Genomic DNA, 22150 nt, shown 5'->3' with positions numbered 1-22150 from the left:
TATCTTGCATGCTCAAAAACTATCAACAATGACCTAGCCTATCTCACTATCATAACTCTACCCAGCAACACAAGTGATATCAAACATACTATCAAACCAATTCCAATCAACAACAAATACTCTCCACTCCATTGCTAACCTATAGGAGCACCTCCCAACACTCCTATATTGTTGAAAACCTAATGTAGACAGTGAAAAGCTCGGATGAGTCATAAGATCTCCACTAAGATAGTCACTAATCCTCAATGAATTGAAGAGTATAAAGTCACCAATCGGCAAGGTTATTTCTGCCTTGTCAGGGAAACCATGAGGTCGCCTCTTAACAGAAGTATGCGTCATCCATGCCCATAAGGGACAACTCTTAAGTGGTCGGCCCACCAAGTATATGCTCAACTTCACAATCATACTCCAAGATTGAGCTCCTCATATCATTTGTGTCATCAAGATCAAGAGCCTCCTCATCATCCAATTCAAAGAGTGGGTTATCTAAAATCAAATCAGCACTCATCTCCGAAAAGGGGTTATCAGCAATGACTGAATGTATGTCATCAACTTCTTCAAGACTATAGGCAACAAACTCATGAGAATGGGAAGTAAAATTGTTGTTATCCAAACTCAGAATTTTGGAATCCTCCTCTATATCTTCTTTAGAATCATCTTGTATATCTTCAATATTAATGGAACTACTAATATCACTGGATAATTTATCATCAAGTGGTTCCCCTTCCTCATTCACCTCATGAATATGTTGTCTATCTAAACAAGCTGTTGCAAGAGGCAAGTTTTCTGATTGAGTTGAAGTAGAATGTAGTAGACTCAGCTCCACAATGTTCCTCCCACTGATTTTCTGATTTTGTAGATAAAGCATGGATTAAACTCAACTCCCTACTCAGTTCTTCAATCTGATTTTTTGCCATGAGGAGAGCTACTTGAGAATTTCCCAAAATTTCTCTAACCTTTAAAAGTTCTGAAATAAGTTGATCAATCTCCTCTTCTTTATATTTATATCTTCCCTCAAGTTGAACCTTCCAAATGTAGCTCTCTACTAACTTGTGGGAACTATCAAAATGTGAGAAGGCTACAACGACCTTTTCTTCACCAACCTTCAATTAGCTCTCCAAAACAAGCTTATGGACATGTGTAAATCCATAAGCAAAGAATGTGGACTACCATTGAAGAGTAGTGATCTCTTCAATATCCTCTTTTGATACCCCCTCAAGATCTTCATCTGGTAATTCCTCTTGCTGGTTATTGCTGGTCCTTGTTTCCTTTGTTGACTTATCTTCTCTCCCTTACTTTCTTTTCTATCCTTTGATTCTTCTTTCCTTCCCTACTACTGATTTGAACTTTTGGATACCAAATCATACTTGACATCTGGTATACCCATAAATTGTGTGAATGCAAGCATGTCTTGTATCTCCTTAGGAAGAAAACAATACCGATGGTAGCTACTCATTATTGCATCATTGAAAGCCTTAGAAGGAGGCATCTTACTTGTACCTGTTGACAGAAATGAAACCTTAGGGTGCCTGTTTTTAATTCTAGCCATGGTATTGACCTGCAACTAACCCAACAGGTTGGCAAGTTTGATGCTCTAATATCACTAAAATATCCCAAATGGATATTTGCTCTACTGCTGCTATTTGTTTAATTATATAAATTATATTTTCCTATAGATTTTTCTTTGATCTTATAAAGCTAGACAGAAGTTGCAGAAGAAGGTTGTTTCTTTTTGTATTTTCAGAATATAAGTATTACAATGAATAAATAACAGTAACTAATAAAATAGAAGTGATAGAAATCATATGCAGCAATACATACTATTCTGGAAATGATTCTAAAACTGTACCAGCAGAGTCTAATTTATTTCAGAATAGTACCAATACAAATGTACTTCAAACAAGGTTGACATCAGTTGAAGATGGGAACAAGCTACAGCCAAACAAGTTCAAATGATAGAGCCCAAGCTGCTACAATAAAACAACTCCAGTCTACTGCAAATAAACACTCCAGAATTCCTCCTGCGAGCTGCTATAAGAAAAAGCCAGGCTAAACCAAAGTGGTCACCTTCCCTATAAATCCACTGCTTGCAAAGTGTGACTGAAATACTCTAAACTGATCCTCTATCGTGATCAAACTGTATGCATAAGAACCTTCAAATCTGATTTTGTTAAGGGCTACGTCCCAACAAATCTACTCTCAACACTAGGGGTTTGCATCCTAAGTGAGGAATGCTCTTCCAGAGCAATGGCATCCAAAATAGGTTGACAAAATGATAAAGATACTCACCTTTACATTACCATCTCCTTATATCCCCTCTCCAAGGCAAATCGAACCCTAAAAGAACCCTAAAGTGGATTTCATTTGGACTTTATAAAATAACATTATTTCCCCAATGGAGTCCAAATAGAAAGAAATCATTACTTTATTAATGACATATAGCTCCAAGCATCAAATAAGTCCCGGCAATTGATAATCAAATATTAGAGACTGAGCTCTTTCCAACTAGCCATCACACATAGGCAAATCAATCCAAATGGAGCCAAAAAAACTCCTTATTACTCCAAAATGGCTAAACACTTGGCCTTATTTAAATTATTAAACTACTAACTTAGGAGAATATTTAAATATATTAAAATATTTTCAAAGTAGCCAAGGAACATCCCAAACACCTCAAAAATATGAAACTCTATTTGTCACCTACACGTGACTAATGCCAAACAACTTAGGCCAAATGGCAATCTCACCCTCAAATCTAGGGATACTCCAAAAAAATAGGCAACACACTCAAATCTCTTGAAATTGAGATAAGGGGTGATCTCATAGAACCTCAACTCTGAAAAACAACACCACCTCCTAAAAGGTAGGAATTTCCTCCAAAAATCAAGGAACTGCTCTCAGCTAATCTACTTGTTCTCTTACATTTTGTCACCACAAAATGTAAGTAACATGACGAAACTTTTTCAAGCTTAGTTTCGCGTTTCTCTAAGTTTAAATTTGATATTTAATTATTTAATGTGAATCGACTGATCCATTTCAATTCAAATATAAAATTATTTTACTGAAGGCCTTCGTCAAGTCTTTTCCGTTTTGCTTTCTATCGAGCCTTTGTTTGATTTTTGAAGCCTTCACAGTCTATTCTTTGCTTTTGAGTTTGTGTTTGCTTGTTTTTAGTCGTTTGGTTTTGTTCATGTCATACCTTTCTTTTTTCCCTTCGATTCGGTCTAACCAAGAGGTCAATCGGAGTTGTCAGTCAAAAGTTATACCTGTTTTGGTGCCTCAAAAGTGGACATTTTAGGTGCAACAGAACGAATTAAAAATATGATATTATATTTTAAATTTGACATTCACTTTTTGAAAAATATAACATTAAATTCACTTTTTGTTATGATTTTAGGTTACTTTTACTTTAAATTTATAACTCAAAGTGACTATAGTGCACTTAATGTTATAATTTAAAGTTGAGTTACTTTTTAATTTTTCACTTAAAGTAACTATATAACTATATAGTTTCATTTTAAATTTTTGGTTTTAAAAATCAAATACTTATTTAAATGTTACTTTAAAATGATATTTATGTATTATATTTCATAATATGATAATAGATATTGTTTTTGACCCATTTTGTAACATTTTTATAATTTTAAGTGAACTAAATGACTTAAAAGCTTGATAAGTGGACATTTTATATGCAATTACATGTAAAAAACTATCAAAAGTGGACTTTTTACATGCCATTGCATATAAAATCTACTTCGGTGGACATTTTTTATGTCATTACATCAAAAGTTCACCATAACTGGACCTTTTTGATGCTATGACATGAAAAGTGAAGTTTTTATACTTATGAATCTAAAAAATGAGATGCATTTTAAAATATGCATTTCTCTCCAAAAGCTTTGATTTTCACTTGGAAGCACATTTTAAAATATGCATTGCACCTAAAAAAAGTCAAATTTGGAAGGAAAGCATGTTTTAAAATATGCTATGCATCCCAAAAAGTCTGATTTTGAAAGGAAAGCATGCATTTGGCTTCCAAAAACATGATTTTGCTCATAACTTGAGATTTTCTTGGTGGAATTGCATGAAATCTTCTCTATTGAAGATGTTTTTCCTTGGCAACGATTTTCTTCGCATCAAGAATGGATTTAACATGCTGAAAATTGTTTTTGGAGCTCAATCCTAGGGCACGCTTTTGAAGAAAAACTCCAAATACTTTTTTTTTTGCTCATAACTTGAGTTTTTCTCAACAAATTTGCATGGGATTTGTTCCATTTGAAACATTTTTAGATGGCAATGAGTTTCCTTGCTTCTAAAATGGATTCATGTACCTCAAAAACATTTTTGAAACTTTCATAATAGATCATGTTTTTGAAGAAATTTGCCAAAAAAGTCCATTTTTCCTCCCAACCAAATCGATTTGGCATTTTAAGTTTGTCATTGCATCGTGATACACATTTTTAACTTTGGAAGCCAAAATGTTTTTGTTTCATGTCTTTTGATGAATCACGTTTTTGCTTAAAATACCCAGAAAATTAGGGTTTTTATCCACTTTTTTGTATTTTGGAGTCATGTTTTTGCATTTTGATCCATGTATATGCATCTGGGTAAGTTGTTTTTGCATTCCCAAGTGAAAAATGACTCAAAAACATGCAATTTTAGCCACTTTTTTGCAAAAACGGCCCAGATTTTTGCATTAAAAAGTCATGTTTTTGTTCAAAAAGCTCAAAAAAATGCATTTCCAACCCATATCTTTGATCAAGAGGGATTGTTTTTGAGTTTTAAATACATAATATTGTCTTTGGAGACCATGTATTTGGCACTTTCATGTCAAATTCGAATCTTCATTGCTCATTAATTCTGGTTAAATGCAAGTACGGAAAAAGTCAAGAAGTTGTTTGAAAATCCGGATTTAAGGGAGAAGTCTATAAAACTTGCTATTTTGGCTCTTTCTCCTTCATTTTTGGCACTTAATCTTCATGTAAGTGGACTCTTTCTTTCTTGCTATTCAATTCATGCTTATGTTGTTATTTCCATGCATATTATTGCTTGATGATTGCCATTTGTCCATATATATGCCATGAAAAGTGCATTTTGCCTTTAAAAATGATGAAAACTCTCATTTTCACACTTTTAAAATTTTCCTAAACTCCAAATTCGAAATTGCATGTTAAAGTGCTTTGCTTCTTGACATGTTTGAGTCACTTTCCAAAGGTTCTTTTTGTGCTTTGTGCTTGCTTGCCGGTTTTCTCCACTTTGGAGAATTTACAAGTTCTTTCCCAAGGACTTGTTTTTGCTTCACTTCATGCGAAAACATCATCACATTCCACTTCCATTTTCCATGCCACAACACTTCACATCTCATCCAACAAATGTGATTACATGTTTTTCATCTCATTCACCATCTGCACATGCATGTAATCCCATTTTCCGTTTCCATTTTCATTCTCGCCTCTCCATATGCATTCACGCCTCCATGAGCAAATACATGTTTTTCCATTTTCCATGTCATTACATGCTTTGCATCTCTTCCATTTGCACTTACATGTAAAAGCTTGTCCACCATCCACATTCGCATGTCATCTCACTTTTCATTCCTCATTACATGTTGTACTTACATGTAATCATTTTTCGTGCAATGACATCTTGAAAGCCCAAGTCACATTTTGGAAATCAGCACTCTCCATTTGCACGCATTCCCATGCGCCAAGCACTTTACTTTTTAAAAAAAAGAGTTAAAGATGCTGATGGAAGGTTATTCCAAGTTTACATCTGAACAACATCAAAAAAGTTTTCAAAGTGTCAAAGAATCCAGAATATACCAATCTAGAAAGGAGAATTCACAACAACTTGAGCAAGAAAAGATGGATCACATCAAGTTTCTACATGACAATGGACAATTCAGCAAAGAGAGTCAAGCTATCAAAAGATGCAACACCATGGTTATCAAGATGAATGCAACGATACAAAGTAGAGGAACTCCCAATCCTGTTATCATCCAAGATAGCATTGCCAAGTACAAGGCCTTTCAGAACAAGGCCCTTCAGAATTGTTTCCTGCTCTTATGTCTTCTTTCTTCTTCTTTTATGTTTGTAGTTGAAGAGAATGTATTACATGAAGATGTGTAATTACATGTAATGCGAGTTACATGTATGTAAAAGGATATAATGCATGTTGCATGTGTAGTTGTATGTAACCCTATTTTTTTTTCTGTAGTTAGACTAGGTCAAAGTTGGTTGAGTTGGTCTCCCTTTTTTCTCCATCGTTTTTTCACCTCTTGTGCCTATATAAAGGAGTGCCCCCTCATTGTAAAATCATCATTATCTTTATGCAAGAGAGCTCTACAGAAATTGTGCCAGCAGAACTTTGTTTGTGTAAGCACTATTTTGAGAGAAAGTGAATATAAAGGAGCATTTGAGACTTAACTTTGATTAAGTGAGATTGTTATTTGTGTGAATTGTAAGCTTTGTCTATAATTCATCCAAATTGTCTTTGATTCATGTTATCTTGTGTTATTGGTAATTGTATCTCATGAATTGAATAGAAAAGAGTTAAGAAGCAATTGAAGCCAGAGCTTTGACCAAGAGCAATTGTGAAAGTGTATAGCTAGAAGCTTTGTCTGTAGCTCATATTTTCTTCTTAATTCGCAAAATAGCTAAGTATTCTTACTTTTAGGAGTCTTAGTGCCCTAATGGTAAAGTTTTTCCATATAGAAGTACGACCGGACCTAGAGCCAAACTGGTACATTTTTAGCTAGCCTTTGAGTTAGTAAAGGTTTATCAGTATCACTATTTCCAACTCTTAATAGAAGTGTAGTTAGAGATTCACCCTGCCCATTACTCGCTCCACAAGTAAGTGGATTCTTTTGTGAAAGATAAGAAGAAAGAATATTGATAACACTCATTTTATAAAAATCTCTCGACTTCTTGCTTACCTTAAGTTGATCCAAGGAACGGTGAGAATGAGGAGCCTTCCCTTTAAGGTAGGAGAGACTCTGTCTCGCACACTGTGGCTAGTCATCCTATTTTGCGACTAGATCTTTACCCAAAAATGTCGGTTGCAAAATATCCATCCAACACTACTACTACCTGTAATACCAAATCCGGACGCTGAAAACCCTGACTAAGTCCTTGATCACCACTGCCAGCCTATGAGACTCCATAATAGGCTAACTCTCATGTCACTACTAGACAAAGCTAAAGAGGGGACATGACATCAATTATTTAAACATACAACAATAACATGAACCAAAGATAACATATGAAAAATACAGTCAAAGCTTCTGATTTGCACTATCACAATTTCTCTCAATCAAAGTTTCAGCTCCAATTGCTTCTTTATATTCAATTTTCTTCAAAACTATACTACACAATCAAAGTTATGCTTAAACAACTCTTCAGAGCTTTCTTGCATACAATAAAAGATGATTTTTACAATAAGGGGGACACTTCTTATATAGGAGAAGTGAGAAAAAGGTGGAAAAAGTGGGAGAAACTCAACCACTTTGACATGGTAAAACTAGGTAAGAAGAATTATTGGATTACTTGTCATAATGACATGCAATCAAATTACATGTAATTGCATTGCATGTGATTCATCTTCTCCAACTATAAACATAAAACACTAAAAACCGAGAGAAGAAGAAAAGGGAAAAAGTTGAATCAATCTGAAAGATTTCCTTGAAAAGCCTTATGTTTGGCAATACAATCCTAAACTATAGGAAGATCTAGGACCTCCATTGTCTTTTAGATAGCTCCAATTCTGACTGCATTCGCATGTGCTAATTTTACAACTTTGTAGTGTTCTGCAAGAGAATCCCACAAGTGTTTTGCTACAATTTTGTACGTAGCAAACTCATTCATCGCATGTGATCTAAATTCTTTAGAATCAAAATGAGCATTGACTCTCTGTATATTCTAAGGTCGTGTCTTCTTTTGTGAACAAGATGTCATGTTCAGTAAGGACATTGCATCTAATTTGCTCCAGATCGCACATGATCTTTATTCCACTATTTAACAACCTTCTAAGGCTCCCTATAACTTTCTCAGATGTTTTCCAAGTACCTCCTCCTTATGACCCATGAGTCCCTAATATTTGTACAACATATCAAAAGAAGGAATGACGTCACGTGAAATCAAGACATCTAGGTCAATGTCTACCATTTCATCCCAAACACCCAAAATTTCTTTCAAGGTGTTAGTTTTTTGATTAAAAGAGGCAATCATGTCATGGAGTATCTCTTCAACAGCTCTGATACGTTCAAGAACTTCAACCGCGTCCTTGATGGATTGAACTCGTTCAGAGAAGGCTCTGAAGATTATCAACAGATGACCTCATTAAGACGAGCAACCTCCTGCTTCAGGTGATTCTTCTTCTCCCAAAGCTCGTGATTGCTCTTTGACAAATTGGCGAGTTTATCTTAGGCATCTTGCAAACACCCTAGCCGCAATTGTTTACCAAGTTCAATTTTGGTGAACTTGTAATCTGAGTAGTTGAGCTCCTCAGTTGGTTAGTCTACCAAAGGCTCTACAATCTCAACATACTTGGTCTTTCAAAATCAACAATAATTCTTGGAATGACCTTGGCTTACGAAGATTTAGACTTGTTTTTCTTGACAAGGAAATCGTCTTGAGGTGCTGCGACCTTTCTTCTCTTCATGGTGATTTTTCCCAACCATACAGGTAGACTAAAACCTTCATCTGTTGTAACAAGGACAGTGGTTACAACAAACATTGATCTTGATAGTATTTATGTTGTGTCTGTGATGCTTTAGTTTATGTGGCCGATACCATGGGTGTCCTCTAAGATAACTATGTCATGAACATCTCGAACCCTACAACTAAAGCATCAAGTTGGGAAACGTGACCTTTTGTGAGAGTTGGAAAATCCTCAAACATATTTCTCAAAATCTCACACTGCTTTGTAGTGAGGATAGTTGGAGCTGCTAAAGAGATGGGGAGTGTTGACATGTTCATTTCTGAGACGGAAATAGTAGGCATGAAAACAATGGAGAATGAATCGACATCATTGTCTCTAGCATCCAATTTATTTGTTGCTCGTAGGGGAGATATAATCATTATCTCTCCTTCCTCCCCTTCATCTCCTTCATTAGATCCTTCAGCTTGTGTGGGTGCTTGAGAAGACTCTAGACGTGTTTTTGATCCTTTTCCACCTTTGAGCTTGAACTTGAGAGTTTTAGTTGGTGGTGAAGAAGATGAACTGTCATTGATTGTAATCTCCACCAGAGATATCTTTCCAATAGGTCCAAAATGATTGCAATCTACCTCAAGTTTAGGATGCATTCTCCTAAGGCCTTGGATTTTTATCTCTTTTGTCAAATCTACACATTCTGAATTTTGAGGAACTTTGAAGATTTGCTCAATGACATACGGATCCAACCTTATGATGACCTTGGCATCCGCATTCTTGATTATTTTTGTCTGAGGGCTGAAACATCGAGCACATCCTAAGACAAAATAAGGTTCCAAGGAAGCCATGGGAAAAGCAGATACTAGATGAATATTACTTCTTTTGATGTGTTTCATCTCTCTGTTAGCAAGAGCTTCAATCCTTTGTAAGAAATCAGCTATGTCTACATGCCCAATCTCTATATCCAATACTTGATCGTGAGGAGATGAGACGAGAGATACAATCATGTGAGCCAGCTCCTTATCACACTAGTATTTCATCTTTCCTTTCGATATCGATGGCACAAACATGTCTCATGCTACAACATGGAAATTCCAAAGAGTAAATACATCATATGAAGGGATTGGCTCCATGAACACGTTAGTCTTTGATAGGCAGAGGTAGATCTATGAGGAACAAGGCGTTTAGAGTATTGATTAGATACTTATAGAACACATGTGATGGCTGGAAATAATTGGAAAGCATATGTATCTGGACAAAATGGGACTTAGAAGGATGGATTGCATGTGGGCAAGGATGGATTTTGTTTGTATAACCAAGAATGCAAGCTAAATGCACAAGAATAAGTGCAAATGACAAATTTGGAATTTAAAAGAGTGACTTTTTACCAAAATCGGGTTCTCTATAGGTAATTACATGTATTAATTACTTGTGGTAAACATATAATTGAGTTTGGAGGATATAATTGCATGTGATGGAAAACGGATGAAAGATTTATTGACATGAAACATGAAAGGTAAAAGGATGTAGATGCACTTGCATTCTTAGATAGGATTCTTCAACTTTCTTCCAAAAAGGAAACCAAAACAAGCAATCAAACAAAAAAGAAAACTAAGTACAAAATAAAAAAACATACCTCTTGCTATTAACTCAGACATGACAAAATTCAAGACGTTCTTCTACATGCAATTTCGTTTTTGGAATTTGGAGGGGATTTTCAAGCATTTGAAATGAGAAGATTTCATCTAATTTTAAGAAAAATTGCAAAAGATGTGGCATGCCTTTGAACAAATTGACAAAGATGAGCCTAATAATGCAATACAATAGCAAAGCAAGCAAGAAACACAAGCAAAATTGAAATCTTCTACGTACTTGGAGCTCAATGAGCCAAAAATGGAGAAAAAAAAAGTTGAAATGAACAAGTCTTCTCCAAAATCGGGTTCTCCAAGTGCAAACGCATGCAACAACTTTATAGCTTTTGACCAATTCGGAGTTGCAAATGGTAATCTCCATGCTCAAATACTTGGGCGTTCTTGCGTGTAGAAAGCAAAATGCAAGTTCTCAAACCTTTAGATGCAAAAACGTTTTGATGAAATACATCTATTGGGACAATTTTGGGAAAAAATCTGCCCTCCAAATGCACAAGAATGAAACATTTTTGGTGTTCTTGCTGAAAAATTTGGTCATCACATGGCAAATCATGCATCCAAACTCCAAAACGCCTCCTCCAAATGCACATTCATGGGCTGGAAACACAAATTTCTGGGCATTTTTGGTCAAAACATGCCTTTCATATGTCAATGCATGAGGCGTTTTTGTCTTTAGAATGCAAAAATGTGATTCCCAAATGCATTTACATATATATCTTTGCCAAAACACACTCTCAATGTCCTATTGCATATGTTATTTCTCTTTCAAATGCCCTTGAAATGCAAGTTTGAGTCAAATCAGACTCGAAGATGGTGATTGCATGTAGTGTTTGGAGAGAAATGCATGTCTTTGGTGCAAATTGCACTCTCACATCCTCATAACATATTCAAAATATGTAATACATGTCATGCTTTTAAGTATTTTTGGCCTTGGAGTTGAAAAAAGGGGTCTTGGGATGCCTTTACATCTGTTGTAGTGCAAAATTGCATTCTATAAGGGGCATTAGATATTATATTGTCACTAGAAAAAACCATTTATATGCAAATCGTGGTCTTGAAGGCCAATTGCATACTTAAAAATGCACTTTTTTATTTTCCTAAGTCCACAACTTGGACTCCTACAGCAAATTGTACTCTCCCAATGCTATTACATGTAACGTTTTTTGCATGTAGAGGGAAGTTTTCATGTAAATGGACTCTTAGAAGTCTATTACATAATTAAAATATGTATTTCAAGCCAAAATCGGACTCTACATATGCATTTGCATAAAAACATGTGAAAAGACATGTTATTGAATTTGCACAACTTAAGTGACCAATTAAGCACGTCTGATTGATTTTTGAATTAATAGTACTTTAAGGGGTCAAAATAATAGTTACACTATATAGTTTCTATATCATGTGCAAATATTATTCAAAAAGTAATATTTAATTTAAATGTTTTATAATAAAACATAAAGTTAAAGTCAACATTAAATTAGAACTATATAGTGATAAAGTCACTTAAGTGAGAAATTAGAACGCAACACAACATGAAAATATAACATAAAGTGCACTACAATCACTTAAGTGATAAAGTAACTTAAAAACATAACATAAAGTCAATTCATCTTATATTTTTCAAAAAGTGAATGTCAACATTAATATATAACATTGATATTTTAAATATGGGATTGCCTCTGGAGAGTCCACTTTTTGGGTAGTTAAATGGTCATATCTTTTGACTACTAAGTCTGATTAAGCTCTGAGATATATTTAATCAAAAGGAAAACCGAAAGCAAGAGATTGGATGAAACAAAAAGATTTAAATCAACTAAACACACACTCAAAAACACAAGAAAGGACGTTGAAGGCTTCAAAAATCAAGCATAGGATTAATAAAATGAAAAACAAGGACTTGACGAAAGCCTTCAATAAAAGGATTCATTATGCAAATTGGGATCGATCGGTTGATCAATGTTGGCCAATTAAATAATGAACTATCTCAGAGAAATGTGAAACTAAGTTGAAAAAGCTTCATATTGTTACCTACATTTTGTCATGACAAAATGTAGGACAAAAACACTTAGCTCTTCTACGTCAACAAAACCCCAAACAATCATGCTTACAAATACCCCTTGTTACATTGATTGGAAATTGAGAATGGAGTAACAGCAATAGTTTTTGTTAGCTAGCTCTAAATATGCCAAGCATTGTCTATGTTTCTTTCTACACCATGGTAATATCTCATTTGCCCAAACAATACAAATACAAATATCAAACTATGCAAAGGTGTGTGAACTTTCCCAACTTAGGCATGACCAAATTCATTTGAAGCATTATTGATCTCCAAGTTACATACATGATAAACTTATATTTTCATTGATGACTAACAATAAAATATTCACCAAAGTAATCATGTCTTTTATTTCATGATTATCTTTCCTTATCTTATGTTTTAAGCATGGGTCTTTTTTTGGGTAATAATATGTAAATCTCAAAGATAACTTAAAGTTTGAAATAACACCAATATTCTTCAAAAAACAATAAATTTTCAAACTCCTACAAGTTTGTCTCAAAATGAGACTTCACTAGTGTGAACTCCATCAGAAATCCACTCCTAGGAAGTAGAACTAGGGTTTCATCTAGCCCTTTTGTCGATTTGCTAAAGACTTTCGTCCTCAAAGATCTTAGGTTACGCAAGCATCAATATATTTAATTCAACATTAAAAAAAACACAAGCATATATCAGCACTACTTTTATGGTTGTCTCAAAGGGGTCAACCCTCTTCTCCAAGCTATAACTCTTGTCTTTCCCATAAAGTGAATTTTATTTAATAATTCTCAATTGACAAGAAGTCACTTAATTAGTTAAGTAAATAATCAAATTAAGTCATCACTAAATTTAATATGAATTGACAACTTAAAGCCTTGTTATTTAATTATCATAAAATAAACAACGAACAATACCTCATTTGCCAAGAATAGACAATGGATGCCCGAGCTATGGCCATTTGAATAAAACACATAATTGAGCCAAAAGGTGGTCATAAAAGCTCACCCCACTTTAGCACTCAAAGGCTAAGGTGTGGTCACCATGTGTGACTAGATAGTGTAAAAGAAAAAATGAGTAATGTGGTTGGCTCTAGCACCAAACCCACGTTACACATTGCACAAAAACTAATGATGAAAGCCAAGTCCTCCAAAGAAGGCTCCATGTGACAACTACAACCATGGAAGCTAGAAACAATGTGGGGGCATGTAGAGTTGATTATCAACTTCTTGATGGGCAAGCTACACCAAATCTCCTCGCACCAAGTCACCATAAGTTTTGAGGCACCAAACAACTCCACAATTCACCAAGCAAACAAAGAGCATTGTGAAGATGTCGATAGACCCATCCCAAATCAAGATTTTTGATGCATTGACCAGCGCTAGATTAAATTGTTGATCCGACAATGCATATCCAAACTACATACAATTAGCCAAACAAAGAAACAATGATCCTAGTTCAATAAAAGAGACCCATGTAGACCTGCTCACAAAGAGATGACCAAATAATGCCACATCAAATCATCAAAACCTACAAGAAGAAATCATGTTGTCTAACCCATAGAAAAAATAAGAATGTCCTACAATCAAAGACTCTCCCAATGTGGATTACAACCCCAAAAAAAACTTATCAAGAAATCTAAAAGCAATTGTCACAGAGACAATTCCCTACCAAACAAAGAATAAGCAAATCAACTAAGCCAGAACATGAAACCACCACAGAAGACATGGACAAACACAATTGGTATATGAGGTGTGCCAAAACGTGGAAGTCAAACCAAAATAAATTGCATCATGAACAAATTATATTGCTTAGGTAAAACAAATCAAAGTGCCAACAAACAATAAGAGGTTGGCCAATAAAAATCTAGTGCGCGTTGGCCTTACAAGCACCAAACTAACCAAACAAGTCCAGTCCTCCAACCATCCAATCACAACAACCACAATTCAAAGCATATACAAAAACGGTTTGATAACCAAAGCCAAGAAACACTTCGAGACAGAAAAAACAATGGAGCCAAGGACAATGAAAACCCCAAACCAAGACAACGTTATCGAATCAAACTAAGCTAAGAAAATCCACAAACTTGTCAAAACAATAGTTGCAAGACTCAAACTCACCTCGTACTCAGAAAGCTAGTTTCGAGGTTGTACTCAAACTCAACAACCAGACTTGATAAGTACTTGGCACATTGAAAAGCTCAATAAAATAAATGTTGGACACCTAAGTGGAACTTAAGTAAACATACGTGGGATTAATCTGAACACACTAACACATACATATATATTGACACATATATATTATTACTTTCCATTATATACATAGGCTAATAACTAAGCTTACCTTTCTACTCTTCTATAGAAACTATCCCTATCAATACTTCCATAACGTTATATAATATCTTATATGGATATCCATGCGGTGAGACGTGTCCCTTAATTTCTATCATTTATCTAAGGGTGTCTCTTCAACTAGGAACTCCACAATCTCTTGGTAGTAGTTTGTGGTATAAGTTTCATCTTTATTTTGGATATAGCATGTCACCTACTAATAGAGTTAATAAATATCTTGCTTTTGCTTTTTGTCTTGTATTAGATCAATCAATTATTTTGACAATACTTCAATCATGCAACAATATTAAACAAACAAGTAAGATCATATTTATTCTTCTTGTATAGACAAATAGAGAAGGATCTCTCAGTCCTCCTCCCTAGCAGCTACAGTTGTTTCATCTTGGTGATGATAAAGGAACCTTGCTCCATTGCAATCAGCTGATCACCTTGGGTTACAACCATAGTTCCTATTCTCTTTGGTACTTTCCAAGTTCTAGCGAGTTCCGAGTCAAGTGCCCCTAGCTGAGTCCTAGGTGCCCAAGATTCTCCAAAAACTCAACCTAAGCAAGACTCCCAAGAAACCTAGTTTTGTCATGTCCTAACAAGTTTTTTTCGAGTCCCAAGTAGGCTCATTATTGTCGAGTCTACATCAAATCCGAGTCTATGAACTATGATTACAACTATCACAGCAATCAATATCCAAAATAGGATGTTGACAAACCTATAATATTACATTGTCTCCAAATACTTTTTGTTTTCATAAATATGTGATTTGGTTGTTCTCTTATATTATTTTATCAGGATATTAAATTAAAAATCTCATCTTTGTTTCTCTGCTATAACATGAAATTCCCAATATAATGATCAACAAGTCTTCCACAAAATTGATTAATACACTCAACTTTTGCCAAACTTCATCTAGTGACTGAGGCTAAATATGCTAAGACTGAGTCACATTAGTGAGAAAATTTCCATGGCTATTTTAAAGGTGGTTCATTGCAAGGTGATCTGCAGAAACAAAGAATATTACTTTTGCATATATACTCTTCAACTAAAAATATTTTTGTATGATTGCAAACAAACCATCATATAGACCTGCATAGACAAACGCAAAAGTGATAGATAGAAAAGCTTAACAAAATTTACAAAAGCTCCTGAAAGAATTACATTTGTTGTTGCTCAGTCCCAGTAAGACATTCTGAAAGTCTGTTTTGTCTTTCTTTATGGAGATGCTTTGAGATCATACCAATAACCTATTAAATATCTTCCCTCGCATCATCTTCTAAATGAAACTGGAAAACATTTCAAGACAAGTGTAAAACCAACTCTGCCTGCAGAACACGCAGTTTGCCTAAAAGCTCCTCAGTTTTAAGTAAGTGATCTGGCTGCAATCTGTTTTACCCCTAAATTTTACCTGAGAAACCTTATAATTTCTGGCATTTTTATCCTGTTCATCAATTATCTTCTTTCAAAGAGAGAAGAGATGAGAAAGATTTAAATTCGCAACATGGGGAACAAGGACCTGCTTAGAGATTATTTGGCAAACTGGAAGTTTCAATTGTTTTGGGATCATTTGATTCCATCAATATCTTCCTTTTATCCAAATATGACAAACAATTTTCTTCTCAATAACATATTTTCGCTATGATTTCACACCAACCCAACAAATGGGAATCCATGGCAAACACACTTTCTGTATGTAAGTTCCATTTCATAATTTTTAAACTGGAAGATAAAGCTGACCTTTTGTATAGAGCTGCACTAAACTATTCAGAATATACAGCCTTGGATTGGAATAACACCATATTTGACTGCCCCTCTGTGTGGGTTGATGTGCTGTTAATGACCTCTTTTGGCATTAGTGTTATAAGTGGCTGATTGTGGCCACTTGTTCTAGAAGCAGACTGTTTACAGAAGACTGTTAATCTTCTGAGACTTTGCAACCTGTGGCCTTGATTTGTAACATCCAGCAACACTGTTAATGTGCTGTTGAATTTTTCACAGCCCCTGGGCTGTGGTATTGTAAGTGTGAGCCCCCTAGTTAGACTGGTGAACTTAATAAAAAATATATTGGAGTGTCAAAGAATAAATGTCCTAAAATCCATTCTTCCATGACTTCCTACCATCATTTTTGGTTAATTATCCAATTTGCAGGTGATACTTCTCCTGTGTTGGATTAAGGTTTAAACAGTGATACAAGTGTACCAAGTCACTAATTAATCATTTGAAGGAAAAAAAACATCCATCCTCCTTGCATATAAGATCATACATCCACATTCATTTTATTCTTTTAATTAATTGCAGCAAAAAGATAGATTGGGTAAAACAGTAAAAGCCTTGCCTTCTCTTCAAAAGATTCAATAGCTTTTCTAGTGATGTCTTCAATGTCAGGATCAACTTTCCTATTTAACAATGACAATGCTAGCATCCGACCCCTTTTAAGATTCGAGTTTGCCCCTGAACAACAAAAAGTACAAATAAGTATTTCCCAATGACAAATCTTGATGCCAAATGTCAATTACTTTTGTATGACAACTCAGCACATACATAAATAGAAAATAAATAAATAGCCACATTTAAATAAAATACAGAAAAAGAAAGAAATTAGTCAACAGAAAATCCTTCATTCAAAAGGTAGGTGTGTGTGTTTGAGAGAGTGTGTTTGTGTATGCATGGTCATGGCCGCTTTCATCTAAAGGGTAAGCAAATTGTCCAATAAGTTGTTTCGTTCTATGAATTTCTCTTCAAGAAGATTTGGAGATTTTCAACAAACAAATATCAATAATAATTCATATTATAACATAGAAAATTGTGAAAAACCCATTTTCTCACAAAAATAATTACCATAGTTACACCGCCCTAATGGATGGGGGGACAGTGGAAAGGGGGGACAAGTTTCTGGGACAAGGGGACAAAGGGGCCTTAATTTGGGGACAATAAGGGGACAGCGAGGGGGTGGTGGCAGGGGACAAGAGGGGTTGTATATACTATACATATAGTAGTTAAAATGTTATTTATGAAGAGATGTATTACAATATAAGATATAAAGATGTAAAAGAGTAAATACTAGAACATTGCATTGAATTAGAACATCAAACATTGAACATGAAAGTCGAATCAGCAAATAGTCAACACCGGGGCATCCCCCCATCCTCGATGGAGGTGGCAAAATCTAGCGGCGTCGTTGGGGACAAGGGAACGTTGTCCCCGAGACCCTAATGCGTCCCCGTCTCCGCGACGGGGGTCGGGGGCACATCCCCATGTTACTATGATAATTACCAAAAAACATTCAATTCAATGCACTCTATTTCAACACAAAATGAAAATTCAAAATATTCTAGCAGGCAAGGCGGCAGGGCTAGGGTTGGGCGCAGGAGCGTGTTCCTAAGGGTCCCAACTATGTTTGGTTCTAAAGGTCACAAAGTTAATAGGTTTGCAAACCTCGTGACAATCTAACAAAAGAAAATTAAAATAATACAAGGTTCAAGATGTTGCAAAGTCCATGGTTTTGCAAATCTTGTGGCAATGTGGCAAAGGAACGATAAAATAATGCAAGCTTCATGATGTCGTAAAGTTTGTGATTTCACAAACTTTCACAATTGTAGTGAGGTTTGAAATGTTGCAAAACATGCAACAAAGATGTTAAGTTTGAATCAGAAATAGATATGCAACAAAATGAACTAAAGAACACACAATAACATGTAACACTACTCAGTTATCCAAGTAAAAACCCTCCTGCTTGAGGGAACCAACCCAACACACAAAAAGATGATGCCTTCATTCCAATCTTCGAAAACACTACAATAATTCTTTCTTATGTTTGAAGTCTTCAATACATTCAATCACTAAGATTGATCGTTTATCACAATAGCTCACAAAAATTGTTTAGCGATCCCACTTAGACCGAAAACAAGATAATATAAATATCTTTTCCTCTACACTTGTATACTCAAAAAACAAGAACATTTAAGTTATGAATAATAGTAGCAACTCCAAAATAAACAATCTCAAAAAGAATGATGCCCAAGCACGATATGCTGAAGTCTTAAGAAGTTTGACCGTCCATCATGCAGCCATCACAAAACATAGAATAAAAGAAAACAATACTCCACTCCTTCAAAGCTGAATGTGAGCAGTCTGTCCAATATGAACAAACATGGCAAGAATAAAATATTTGTCATTACACACAATTACTATCATTGTCATCCATAATGAGAATCGGCGACAATAATGACACAAGCCCAAATGAGAAGAAAACTATTGGCATGTGTAGACACACTCACGATGCCAAGCCAGCGTGGACTATCAAAATACACGGTGCAAAGGAACACAATGCTTGGATACGATGCCAACATAAATTCATTCCCAGTGATCTTGATTCATTCTTTTGATGAAGAAAGGAAACAAGATGAATTTGAAACTTTACTGGCAAAGAGATTACCTAGACGTACCAGTAAGTATAAGGGAAAATTACCATTCGTATGTTTCTCATATAAGAATTTTGGTGATATTGTTGCAAGATGTCCTATTGTAAAATAGAAAGAAGAAAAAAACAAGATACAAGGACAAAGGGAAGAAACAATGCTATGTTGTAGTTGATGAAGATAAGATTAGATAATAAGATAAGATAATAATATTAATGTCCAACAAAAGACCACCAAAAGGTCCATGGGACTAGAAGATTACAATAAGAAGATGAGATTGATGATGATGAATCTTATGACAATGATGAGAAGGAAGATGTTTTAGTGATAGTTAAGGAAGAAATCACAGATAGTGAGAACGCTTGTGTTTCATGTATGGATCACAGTCATGGATGGGTTATCAATAGTGGTTATTTACATCACATGAACAGTGATAGGAGCCAGTTCATCAAGCTTGAAGAATTTGATGGTGGTGTTGTGAGATTTGGCAACAACACTCCATGTTTGGTGAAAGGGAGAGGATCTATTTCTTTAAATGGAAAGAGTAATATTGATGATGTATACTTTGTTCAAGGTCTAAGAAACAATTTAATTCGCATTGATCAATTGAGGATGAAGGATATCGTCTAGAATTCAAGGGAGGTGTGTACAGGTTTCTAGGAAGCTTAGGAGATTTGATTGCTATCGATAGACCGACAAAACGAAACTTAGTCCACTTGAGTACAACAGTTAACAATTGCTTGGTTGTAAAGGTTGAATATAGTTGGTTATGACATAGATGGTGGTGCCATGTGAACTTTGACAGTTTAATAAAGATAAGCAAGACTAATGCAGTTAGAGGATTGTCTTCTTTCGTGAAACTAGACAGTGTTATTTGCAAGGAATGTCAATTGGGTAAGTTGACTAGTTCTACTTTGCAAGGAATGTCAATTGGGTAAGTTGACTAGTTCTACTTTCAACAGCAAAACCTATTCATCTGATAATGTTTTAGATTCAGTGCATTCTGACTTATGTGGAACTATGAGAGCTAGAAGTTATCAGGTTATCATGGTGACAAGTATTTCATGTTATTTGTTAGTGAATACCCTAGAATGATGTGGGTTACTGTCTTAAGAAAAAAATAAGAAGCTTTCCATAAGTTCAGAATTTTAAAAACATTATTTGATAAAGAGAGTGGTAAGAATCTCAAGTGTTTAAGATCTGACAAAGGTGGTGAGTATACTTCTTGGGAGTTTGTTGACTATTCTGACAGGAATGGAATTAAAAGGCAAATGTCAGCTCCTAAAACTCCTCAATAGAATGGTATAGTGGAAAAGCAGAAATAGAAGAATTGTTCATACTACAAGAACCATGTTACTGCAAAGAGATGTTGCAGAGATGTTTTGAAGAGAAGCAAAAAGTACTGCAGTTTATAAATTAAACCGGGTACAAGTCAAGAAAGGAACTGGTAAGACGACTTATGATTTATGGTATGGTCATACTCCCAATGTAAATTACTTCAGAATTTTGGGAGCAAATATATCAAGATAGATGAATTCACTAGGAAGTTTGATCCTAAAAGTGATGAAAAATATTAATAGGTTATTCTACCAACACCAAAGCATACAAGTACTGGAACAAAAGGACTAATAAAATGACTAAAAGCGCTAAAGTGGTGAATTTCCAGACAGATTTGAAGTAAGTGATGATTTAAACAAGAAGGAAACTTAAAAGGGTCAAGTCATGATATTCATAAAATAGGATGTACAAAAGATTGTTGTGAAGAACAATGAAAAAAATGAAGTGGTGCAACCAGTAAATGATGAAGAAACACAAAGGCTTAAACTGGTAATACCAAGGTATGTGAAGTTTAACAATTCTTCAAATCAGATAATTGGAGACAAGAATGCAGGAGTGCGGGCTAGAAGGAAGATTAGAGAAAGTACCTGTTTGATTTTGTTATTTGAAACTAGAAGAGAGAATGGAACTTTGAAAAGTGATGATTGGGCCAAGGCAATGGAATAAGAACTTGATCAGATTGATAAGAATGATATCTTGATACTAGTTCCTAGGCCAGAGAACAAGAATGTGATTGTACAAAGTGGGTCTTCAAGAATTCAGGAACAAAGCAAGATTGGTGTACAAAGGATATGCTCAATAAGAAGATTTTCAGTATGGTGAAACTTTTGAACTAGTGGCTAGACTTAAAGGATTTAGGATGTTGCCAAGATATCAGAAGTTTAAAGTCTTTCAGATGGATGTCAAATTTGCTTTTCTGAATGGTGTATTCGAAGAAATCTACATTGAACAACCTGATGGATTCACACTATCAGACGAGGAGGATATGGTTTGCAATTTGAAGAAAACTTTGTATGGTTTGAAGCAAGCACCGAGGGTATGGTATGAAAGGTTACATACTTACTTGGTAAAGATTAGTTGCAAAAGAACAAGTGAATATAGCAATATAAATTTGGTGTCAAATTGTTCATTGTTAGAGTGTTTGCGGATGATATTATATTTGGAGAAGATGATGATATGAGTTTGAATTTTGCTGAAGAAATGAAGAAAGAATTTGAAATGTCCATGATTTGTGAAATGAAATTCTTTATTGGATTACAGCTGATGCAAATGTAAGATGCAGTTTTCATTTGCCAATCCAAATATGTCAAGGAAGTGTTGAAGACTTTTGGTATGGAAGATTCAAACCCAGTATGTACACCAATGGTCACAGGATGTAAGTTGTCAAAAGATGACACTTCAAGTTCAGTTGATGAGACACTTCACAGATGTATGATTGGAAAGTTGAATTACATTGTACGCAGTAGACGTGATATAGCTCATGCAGTTGTGATAGTTGTCAGATTTCAGTCAAATCCAATGGAAGCACTTATGATAGATATGAAGACGATATTTAGAAATCTTAAAAGGACACTTGCTTATGGTCTTTGATATCCTCACAATGATGATTTTGTTTTGAAAGTTTTTACTCATGCAGATTGGGCAGATAATGTTGAAAACAGGAAGAGCACAAGGGAGAACTCTTTCAAAGAAGAAGACTGTGCTTGGATCAGTAAGAAAACAAGT

At 35.0% G+C, this 22150-nt stretch overlaps 1 protein-coding gene across 2 annotated transcripts in view; it reads right to left on the bottom strand.

Annotated features, from left to right (window-relative positions):
- LOC149538989 (ATP binding microtubule motor family protein) overlaps positions 1 to 22150 on the bottom strand; it is a 172559-nt gene that overhangs the window by 18296 nt on the left and 132113 nt on the right. For both annotated transcript variants that reach the window (XM_089800375.1, XM_089800376.1), the window contains exon 16: positions 17005 to 17120. In XM_089800375.1, coding sequence (XP_089656501.1) covers positions 17005 to 17120 — 116 coding nt within the window. The remainder of the gene's footprint in view (positions 1 to 17004; positions 17121 to 22150) is intronic.

Source organism: Cupressus sempervirens, chromosome 9 (genome assembly GCF_028749045.1).
Source record: "Cupressus sempervirens isolate cs-2001-9-10 chromosome 9, ASM2874904v1, whole genome shotgun sequence".
In the NCBI taxonomy this organism is placed as follows: domain Eukaryota; kingdom Viridiplantae; phylum Streptophyta; class Pinopsida; order Cupressales; family Cupressaceae; genus Cupressus; species Cupressus sempervirens.
This window is presented reverse-complemented; position numbering and strand designations above follow the sequence as displayed.